The following is a 10,583-nucleotide window of genomic DNA, read 5'->3' as shown; positions in this document are numbered from 1 at the left end:
ACAATGTATCTATAGTTGTATGGTAGTTCATGAGGATTTCAGTTCTGCATGAACACACGTGTGTGCATGCACATACACGTCTTCCTTCATATTCCAGAGGTTTTAAAGCATTCTTCCCCCTACCCCCCCATTTCTCAACACTGTGCTCTTCAAAATAAGTGTTGCTCTGAAAGTTTCTTTTAAATCACTCAATATCCTCACCAGTGCAAAATCACCAGAGCAGCACAGCAAACAAGAGCCAGTCCCCAGCTCAAGGTCTGCAGGCAACAAGCCACCCCACTGTTCTGCCTAGATTTACACCTCAGACTGACAAAGAGTAAAGCCCGTCGTGGTCTTTAGCATGGTACTGCTCAGTGGTTTTGTACATAGGCCAAGGAACTGCAGGGCCAAATTCATCCAGAACTACAGCTCTACTAGAGCTTTTTGCTACAGTATTAAAATACTTATTTCCTTCAGATATGCTGGCATCCATCATAGAATTGGATGGATGTGAAGGTTGGAAGTGACCTTAAGGATCAACCAGTTCCAACCCCCCTGCCATGGGCAGGGACACCTTCCACTAGACCAGGTTGCTCAAAGCCTCGTACAGCCTGGCCTTGAAGGGATAAACCTTCCAGGGATAAAGCCAGGATAAACCAGTCATAACCTTCAAAGGTCAGAAAGACAGATGACACAACCTTCCCGAGACCACCTTCAAACAGTCCTAGTACAAGGACTAGGAACTGTCACACCCTATACTGCTGGCTAATAAGAAACAAATAATATCAGTATCAACAAAAGCAACATGCTTGGGACACACACAACTCCCTTTTTAAAAGGCTGTACAGTTGGTGGGATTTACTGGTGCCAAAACAAACACAAATTTGTCTCCAACCCTTGCTCACATTCGGGGACCACATATCTCCCCCTTAACTACACCGAATTCAATTGCTACAGTGGTGGTGATGATTCAGAGAACAGAAGTTCTTCTGAATCGTTCTGCCAAGTCTCTTTCAAAATAGTATTACAGTTTATGTAAGGAGTTGTAAATTATGTCTCAGTTATCATTTTGGGATCATAAAAGCTAGTAATTGAAGTCATACCATAAGGAAATTTTTGTCTGCATTTCAGTTACTACAATAGGTAATTTCAAGGCATGTCAATTAAAGGAACAGCATATTAAAAATACAAGTTCCTCCTAAAACATAAGTTGCAACATTTTACCTGGCAATTACACATACTCATCCCACTGGATTAAAGGATTATTCTTAAAAATTGAACTTGTCTAACTAGATGAAGTGCTATTAAGGCTATAATTAACACTTATGAAGTGTAAAATACACATATAAGTTCTTCATGAACAAGCTTGTCTTCAAATAAAAGTGGAAGATTAGAAAACTCCATTTAATAAGAAACGAGCACAGTAGTAGCCAATAATTAGTAAGAACCAACATGTACAAAAAGTTGATACCTTAATATGACGATAGTTTTAGATACACACTAACCAGCATTTTATCAATTAAGCTGTGCTGCAGCTCAACTTTTTTCTACTGAAATTAACTGATTTTTAACACAGCAAGATTTGAACATACGTCACTGCAGTCTTGTCAGGAACTACAAGCTGGCACACAACTCAACCAACAGACACATTAAGAAAAAACCCAAAACCTTTAATAATCCAACCAAAGCTCTAATCCATGAAGAGGAAATCATCCTCTGGCCTCAACTGAAGTGTAAAGCCCATCCAAAACACCACAAAAGTAGTATAAGGCTCGAAGTACCTGACAGCGTCGTAAGAGCAAAATGTGTTCTCTCACTTTTACTGTAGCCTTGCACTAATGCTTACTTGGACACAGCATCTCCAAGCACAGAACTGGGGAAGGAACACGGAGTTGCAAGCAACCAACCTATCAAAGTGACCAACGTGGTTTCCATCAGTGCTCACCAGCCAACAGGCTGCAGGAATTGAGTGCAGATGCTCCTTGCTTCCTGCAGTTGAGTGTGCTTCCTGAATTTTCTTAAATTTAAGTTTGCTTCCTCACCATTTGCACCAACCACGCTATATCCGAACATATACACACCCCCCACTTCCAGTATTACTGTATTAAGAGTATTCATATTGACTTTTTTAAACACTCCATCTCTTTAGAGTTACGGAGATTCTATACGAACTCTACGGTGATGAGAAAAATGCAAAGTTACAGAAATATTTCTATCATGAGAACAAAAAGATCGTATCATGAGATTAACAATAGTTTCTTATCATCATGCAAAAGATAATTTTAAGAAATACTACAGTTGTCAAACAGACCTTATTTCCCTTGCACATTTTCTTACCTAGTTTTATTAAGAATTCACGTTCCAAATCTTGCACCTGTCTGATGGCTTCTTCCAGAGAATTGCAGAGCTTTATCTTTGGTCTCAGCAGTTCCAGTGTATCACTGATCATATAGTCTATATCTATAGGAAACGGGTGGTCTTTTGTCCAAACATCCAGACTTTTTTTCCACCAAACATACCGCTAGAATACAAAATGTTCAAGTAAATTATATGCACACTGGCATTTTTAAACTATTTGACTTAAAAAGTTTGTAATGCCTTGCCACGTTTGCCCAGAAGAAAATGCAAATGATTTCACATCATTATTCTCTTATTTCATTTAACTTAGGTATCACTAAACATCGTTTAATAACAGAGATCATTCTCTGACAGATGAGCACTTAATCACCCAGCTTTCAATTCCTCCCTCCATCTGTTTTCAAGAAAATTCCCCCAAAGGCACATTATGGGGAGAAGGGAGAAACTTCAAGAAAAATTTTAAGACTGCAGCTACCATGTGCAAGTGACTTATCCAGCTAGCTCTACAACAAATTCACACACAGCCCTTATAATAAAATTGTAAAAAATAAATGCTGATCCTAACTGAATCCAACAGTAGAATCTGAGAACAAAGGTGTTGCAAAAGTTGCATCCAAAAATGAAGTCTGAGTAACAGAACATTTATTGAGACGGTGACATGGTCAAAATGAATGTAGGTTGGAATTGTAAGGTGTAACACTGTAACAACTTCTTCACTGACAAGTTTATTTTGGGTTTAAAAATAGGACCACACTGTACTTCAAAAAAAAATTCTACATCTCAAATACAGACTAAGGGTATACCATCCTGAATGTCTGAAATAAGTCATTATCACTTTTATTTTTAATATCTTCGGTTTAGCGTAATTTAGAGAGAAGCAGAAAGAAACAGAAATTAAGTCCAAAGAGTTTTAGCATGAACTCCACATTTGCTCAGAACCCATTCTAACATTTACATACTCTTGTTATAAAATCCCACCCCTCTGCCCCACCTATTCAGTCAGAGCTTTTCTTGCTGCAACTTATGATCGTCACTTCTCATCCTTTCACCATGCCTGAGAATTATCTGACTACTCCTTCTCTACAAACACTATTAGCTGAGGACAGCAACCCAACCAGCATTCTCTTCTCCAAGCTAAGCAAACCCATAGTATGCGAACAGAGATCATTGATCATTTTTTTGTGACCCTCTCCTGGCCTTGGCTCAGTTGCTGATGTCCCTCTTCTCATCTACCAGGCAGCCCTGAACTGAAAACAGTGCTCCAGATGTGGTATAAAGAAATGCCAAGTAGAAGGCAAGAGGAAAAAAAAGGAAAAAGATCACTTTCTTCAATCCACACCACAGTATGCTGTTGGCCTTCATCACCCTCATGGTACAGAACTAAACGTCATGTTCATATAGCCCAGGAGTCCTGTCTCCTACTCCTGGAAAGCTGCCTTCTAGGTCATCAGTGTCAGGGTGCATTGTTGCATGGAGCTAATCCATCCCAACTAGAAGACATGATACTCACCTTTGCTGGAATTCACAAGATCATCAGACTACTTGCTGAGACACCTAAAGGAGGGAACCTAAGCCCTTCAGTGAATCAACTGCAACCCCAGTGTCCTGCACGTTTGTTGGAACACTAACATCTACATATCACTGAACATACATGTCACTTTAAAATAAAATTGCTATCAGATAGGACTCTAAAAATTACAGTGCTAGAGAACAATGTGAGAAATATGTAATAGACAGACCAACATAGGTTGATACATAAATCTACAAAACTGCATAAAATTTAGTTTAGAATACCTGAAAATATACAAGGAAGCAATCAAGTTTTCGTTTGCTGGATCCCCTGTCAAAATACTGCCCACAGGTATCGAGGATTGTACAGACTAGTCTGATTCTGAAGAGATGCTCTGGAGGATCCAGTGGACTAGGACTACCATCAGGGTTCACCCCAAACGACGTGAAAGAATACAGAGTTCGAAATATTACAGCCGATTCCACCATTCGATAATTGTAAAGTTCCCCAAGAAACTTGGCACTGCTGATCCGTCGCTGGTTAAACTTCGGTTGGTTAACCTTTATCAAAGAACAGCAGCAAAACAATCACTTCATCATGCAGACACAATAGAATCTTTGTAAAAGGTGGTGTGTTTTTTTTTTAATTCTAAATTGAGGGAATTCATTACAATAAAAGATGGTTATTTATAGCTACGTACAATACACAAAAATGAAACATTAAGTAGTACTGAAGGTATTTATGAAAGCTGGTCAACAAGTAGTTATTATAAAGTTCACATGCATTTAACAAACTATCTTAAATCTGTGATTTCTCATTGCCCAGAGAATTCTTGTAACTATAACCCCGTCAATCAAAATATGAACTAGTGTTCAAAGCTACTTGAGACTGCATGAATCTGACTGCACTGTGCAAGAGTAAATTGCTTACTATAAAAAGGGGGTAAAAAGAAGCTGTCCTAGTAAGTTTTGCAGTTTGTTGGGAAGTTTTTGTTTGGTCTGGATTTTTTTGGGGGTGGGGGTGGATTTTTAATTTAACTAAACCTACATAAACAACTGACACACGTAGAAAAGTTAAGACAAAAATGCAGAATCCAAGGTTTCTTTTATTTAAAACACAACTAGTTTATCCTTTTCCTTTCAACATCAGTAGATGAGTACAGCTTACAAAAATCTCAATTGTTTACCTCCATTCCTAGGCGAATATCCTCTAGCACTCCATCTACAACGTGGATTCCAACATCTTCCTGGTAAAGGACCAACCCTGCTAAGAGGTTGGCTACACAGTGAATACTATTATATTTCACATTCCAGATGTTGATCATACAGCATGTAACATAGTCTTTTATTTCTGCATCCTGCCAAGGCAGCTTGCGCATCTGTCTCAGGACCTAAATCAAAAGTTTTAAGACAAGCTTAACATTTTAGCAGGCAAAATATCAAGACATCCACTGTCATCCTCTCTCTCTCTCTCTCACAGTTGGGATGAAATCCCTGAAAGCATCTGCAATCATCCTCTTTCTTTTTCAAGCATCATCCAGATCTGCAGTAGCTACGGAAAACTTTATAGATTAACCCAACTACTGTCCTCTAACTGCTAATCAAGCTGTCCAAACCTACTCCATAATTTCCTTCCTCTGAGTCTGTATTTAACTGTCAGAGTGGACGACCAATGCAAGATACTTTGCACTAAGATTCTTACTTAATTCTCTAATTGTTCAGAATTTAAAGACTGGATAATGTAGGTCCATAACTGAAGATTCCATCCATTGCAAGGAAATGAAGCTATCTTAATCAGGAACACAAAACCAGTCACACTTCCTTGCAATTAAAAAGAAAATATATATATATATAACCTTCCCCAAGCTCTCTGAAAGTTAGTGTTACATCACCTCCAGTAAAATCTGTATCAAAGACTTCAGAAGAATTTACCTTCTCTGTGGTGACCTTGGAGAGATCCTTGTAAAGAAGCTTACGAATATATTCCTGCAAAGGAGGACGTTTTTTCTTCACAGTTTTTTCAGCTGGAGGAGGATTACAGTAGTAATAGGCATTTTCTACCATTGTAACATAGCGTGCGTCTAGATGCATTGCTTGTTTTTTTCTCATCATTTGTTCCTGGAAAAAATGCAAATGACCAGTTAAAGATGTTGACATACTACACTCTCAAGCCAAAGACTTTTACAGTTAAGTCTGGGATCAAGGAAACATGTAAGAATGCAGTAAAGGAAGTTAAAAACTGGGTTAGAGTCAAGGAAGGACAACGCATATAGGTGGTTCTGGGTTGCCATTTCCAAGGTAATTTTTCTTTACAATGCCTGTTTTTATAATGGTTCATCTGTGGTGAGAAAAGTTTTGGAAAAGCATTTCAAGTTTAACTTGAAATACTGTTTAGAAAAATGGCTAATAAGATTGTTAGCCACTCTATTCAGAAAGATTTTATTGAACAGAAGTAACCGAAATACTGATTTCTTGACACAAGCATAGTGAATCATCACTAAGATGCGATAAACTTTTTACATCAATATGCGATTCCAGAAAGTTCATGCTGATGGTTTCACGTTAATTTTCAATGGTTTAGCAATGGCATTTTTCTTATTACATGTTCCATTGTTGCTGTTTATCCAAGCAGAACAGACGGCAAGACAGAGAGTACCTACCATAAAAAGTATTTCAGGAAAAATCAGACAAGTTAAAAGGTACTAGATCAATACTAATTACTGTGCTTAGTTGTCAGGATTGTCCTACTTTTCCTCACAGAACACAATCTTTTCTCCACATTTCATTTTGGATGTGTACTTTTTTATTTGTTTTGTGCTTTTTAAAAATTTCTTGGACTGGAAAGTTCTGTACAAGAACAAAAGTAGCAGTTCTAAGCTGCTGATTTTTACAGCTACAGATAAGGATGAGATTAATTCCGACATAAAATAATTTTTATATGCATCTGCGTGCAATTCTGAATTGCATTAAATGTATGTACATCACATGATCCCATATATTTGAAATCACTCTAAGGCGGTTCAAAAGGAAAAGAAACTGCACTGGATTAGACTGTATTACTTAGAGGTTGACTACACAGTAATTTACAGCAGCTAACAAATAAATCTAACATGAAAACTCTGTTTTATCACCACACACAAATGTAAGTGTAAACATTGCAGTCCAGTAATCTAATGAGAAGAGATTAAACCTCCTTTTGTCACTGAAGAAGCACAAATTTTTCATGCTGGTGAACCTTCCATTAAACTTGAATAATTTAAGATTTTTTTTACAAGGCAGTGGTTCATTCACCTGAAATGTAGATATACTCAAACAGCTCCTTAACCTTAAGTTTCAGCTCCCAGTGCAATGAGGAAGAGTAGTTTTGTGTAACACAGTAACCCAACAAAGAACCTAACTTTCCTCCTAGATTTGATGTGTCATTGCCAAGGTCTCAATCTGACACCAACCCTAAGGCGTTTCATTTTTAGCCTTTTCCATGACACAAATGGCCTCCCCTTTGATTCCCTGAGACTGTTCCTTTCCAAATGGGAAACTTCTGTCAAGTAGTTAGCAAGTTCACCTACATGTGCTTAGAAGTTGCACAGCACTTTCAACAACTGAGCACGTACTGTTTTATGTGGAGAAAACACAGAGCAGAAAGTTCCAAAGCCTTACCATGTCGCATATGTTACTATTACCTTTTAACATTTTCACCGTTTCTAGATGCATCAGGAGAAAATATATCTTTACTGCCTTATAACATTTATCATGTTTTACTATAAATAGAAAAATTAAGCAGGGCAAAGTAAAGTGTAACACAGAAAATGGCAGAAGACCTTGCAAATAAGACTTGAAATAAACTAAAACTACGTAACTTGTAGATTTTCCTGTTATAAGTTATTATTTACAGTATAATATGCAACTTCTTTTAATTAAAATGTTTCTTCGCAGGAGAGACACTATGCGCTACCCCAAGACTCAAAGTCACTGTAATTTATAATTTTTTTGAGCCATCCCAAGTGTTTATTCTAACTCTAAGTAGATGGTATTAGTCTTACTCTATTGAAAGTCATCACCATTTTAGGCAACTTTGTGTGTTTCAATCCTTTTTCATTTAAGGCATCAAGCCCGATGGACAGGCAGGAAAAACAGCAACACCACACTGCCAACAATAACACGCCGTGACACTTTCCAGAAGGAAAAAAGCAAGACCTGCAGTCTGAAGTGCTTTCAGCTAATTAACTACTTCATTTAACTTGCCACTTACTAGGCTAAAATGAAGAACCACAAAGGTTAAGCACTACATTTGAAGATTAGGTTTTGGTTTTCCTTTGATGAAAAGATCACAAACAACATTAAAATGTCCAGGTTAAAAGGGGGTTGAATCCCCCCCTCCGGTTTGCTGACTAATAAAACCTCCCTGCACATACTGCAGACACTTTTCAATAAAAATCTGCTAAGAAGTAAGAGGTGCTCCTCCTTGGCCCCTCCCATCCTCCAACCTGGTAGCACCAGTTTGCATTGTATGAAATACAGTTAATTTTTGCAAAGCAGCACACAAAACAAAGAAGTCACCAAATAAAACATAAGCAGCAGGAAAAGCCCAGTTCAGAAGAGCTCCTCATTCCCTTTACTCCCTGCACTGCTCTGCCCTGCTATTTGTTCCACCAGTTCAAAACCAAAATTTTAAATTTCTAGGAAGCACACTATTGTTAATTCATTAACACAGTCTCATTCTAACTACAATCTCTGTCACAGTCCCTGTACACTGTTCTCCCTCACATTACTCAAGATAAAACGTAATAAAAGATTTCACTTACTAGTGCTCGAACTCTGTAATTGATAATTAAGGTATTAGTCACAATCATTGTTATGGTCAGACTGCGTTACAAAGCCGAACAGAAAAGTAGTGGTTTAATTCATGACACCCTTCCCCATAAGGGAAGGAGTCTTCTCTTACCAAAAGAACACTGGTTCTTAAGTGAGATTCTGGTGATCTGAAGAGGAATCTTCCACAGGTTTCCAGCAGAGTACATGCCATTTCAATATGGTGATGAGAAAAGTCTGACAGAAGCATCTGAGACATATACATAAAAACCACAGCATGTTAAGCATCTTTTTCAACTGCAGAACACACTAAGTTATACCTACTAGACTTTACACTCTTGTAGTGCTCCATATTCTTAACGAAAAAAATGCAAGTTGATTTCACTGATCAGATAGTAAGAAAAAGTCAAAATACTAATCTCATTAAAAAAAGTGTTATAAGGACAGTATAGACCCCCAATTTAGGCTCCAGAAACCAGGAAGCATCCTAAGTCTAGCACAAAAAGACTACAGCATTTAAACAAACGCTATAGACTTTCCCATGCCCCTTTCCAACTCTGTTATACCTGCTTTAAAATCCCTGCTTCTAGACTGGAAAACCACCAAATAACGCTGCACATGGAAACAATAACCTCAAAACACGTTGAATTTAATTGTTGCATAACTTAATAAAACTAAAATTGATAGAGCTTTGCATTTTACTCTCTCATCTATGAAATAGTGTAAGTGATGAGCGAGTATAGTTTAAGAATTCAGCTTTGATACCCAACGAGTCAAGGAATAGAAACTATTCCTAGAGGAAGTGATCTTAACCCATGTGAGTCAACCACCTTTATAAAGGGAGACTCTTAAAATTGATTTTTAATGTGGGACTTGACATCAAAGGTAAGTTTGCATGTTTATCAGCATGCAAATTGATATGATATGGCCAGAGATTAATGCTTTCCAAAGATTTTATACCTCAAACAACAATAAAGCACCTGCTAAAATAGCATGTAAGCCTCTCCTTACACCGCAAAAAAGCTTTCTGCCTCTAACCCTTCCCCCTTACTGTTATTTTCTCTGTATTCTCTGTAAAAACGTTAACTGAAATCAACATAATGGAAAGAAAAGCTCACTTCCAGTTTTGCAAGATACAGCAGATGAATAAGTAGCAATGTCCACTATCGCTTGACAAAGATTGTTAGCCATTTGGTTATCTCCAAAGGTGCAAGTTTATTTTAATACATTCCTACCATCACAAAAATTAAAAGAGTCTTCACTTCTGGAACAGCTATAGAATTCTCCTTATACATAGTAGCAAGACACTTTAAAACATCACATGCAATGAATTACTGGATAACATCAGCCACAGTTCTAGAAAGGAAAGTAAGATGGGGATACATTATCAGCACAGACAGTACAGGACTATCTCAGCACTAACCTTTAAACAGTGGAGAGTATCGTTTTTGGAGAACATCTTAAACTTGGTAAGTTCACCAATAAACCTCACAGTTTTATTCTTTGTTTCAATGTTGATCTGGTCCTTTTTTCTTACCTAAAAAAAGGCATTTGATTTTAGGCTCTCAAAAATACCAACCTCCTATAAACTACTTCGACCCAAAGGCATTTAATGAGCTTGGGAATTCAAAGGTGTTTGATATTCGTTTGGTTCCTTATCCTCTACCTTCATCTATCACCGAGTTTCCTGAAAGTCTCTCTACAACTTCATTTCTGCAGAAGCTTTTCAATTTCTTTCCCCACCCCCCTTACACCCCACAAACCCCAAGTCCTCTAACATATCTGAAGCTATAGACACACATCAACCTGGCCTAGCCCTGTTTTGCCATGGTGATGTAATGCTTAAGACCTCTAGATTCTGTATTTTTAGAATCAATAAGCAGTCTCTACACGAATAGGACCAGTGGTATAGTTGCCAAGGAAATATT

The 10,583-nt window shown here is 37.7% G+C and overlaps 1 protein-coding gene across 1 annotated transcript in view; it reads right to left on the bottom strand.

The window, feature by feature from the left end:
• Window positions 1-2,316: 2,316 nt before the first annotated feature.
• UPF2 (UPF2 regulator of nonsense transcripts homolog (yeast)) overlaps window positions 2,317-10,583 on the bottom strand; it is a gene marked incomplete at its 3' end in the record, with an annotated part of 33,038 nt that continues 24,771 nt past the window's right edge. Inside the window, exons 10-15 of the mRNA XM_010148431.1 lie at window positions 10,079-10,192; window positions 8,789-8,905; window positions 5,779-5,964; window positions 5,034-5,237; window positions 4,132-4,407; window positions 2,317-2,500 (exon numbers count right to left, since the gene is read on the bottom strand). Of these exons, the coding sequence (XP_010146733.1) occupies window positions 2,317-2,500; window positions 4,132-4,407; window positions 5,034-5,237; window positions 5,779-5,964; window positions 8,789-8,905; window positions 10,079-10,192 (1,081 nt within the window). The remainder of the gene's footprint in view (window positions 2,501-4,131; window positions 4,408-5,033; window positions 5,238-5,778; window positions 5,965-8,788; window positions 8,906-10,078; window positions 10,193-10,583) is intronic.

The sequence above is a fragment of the Eurypyga helias genome, unplaced genomic scaffold (assembly GCF_000690775.1).
Source record: "Eurypyga helias isolate BGI_N326 unplaced genomic scaffold, ASM69077v1 scaffold4993, whole genome shotgun sequence".
Taxonomy (NCBI): domain Eukaryota; kingdom Metazoa; phylum Chordata; class Aves; order Eurypygiformes; family Eurypygidae; genus Eurypyga; species Eurypyga helias.
This window is presented reverse-complemented; position numbering and strand designations above follow the sequence as displayed.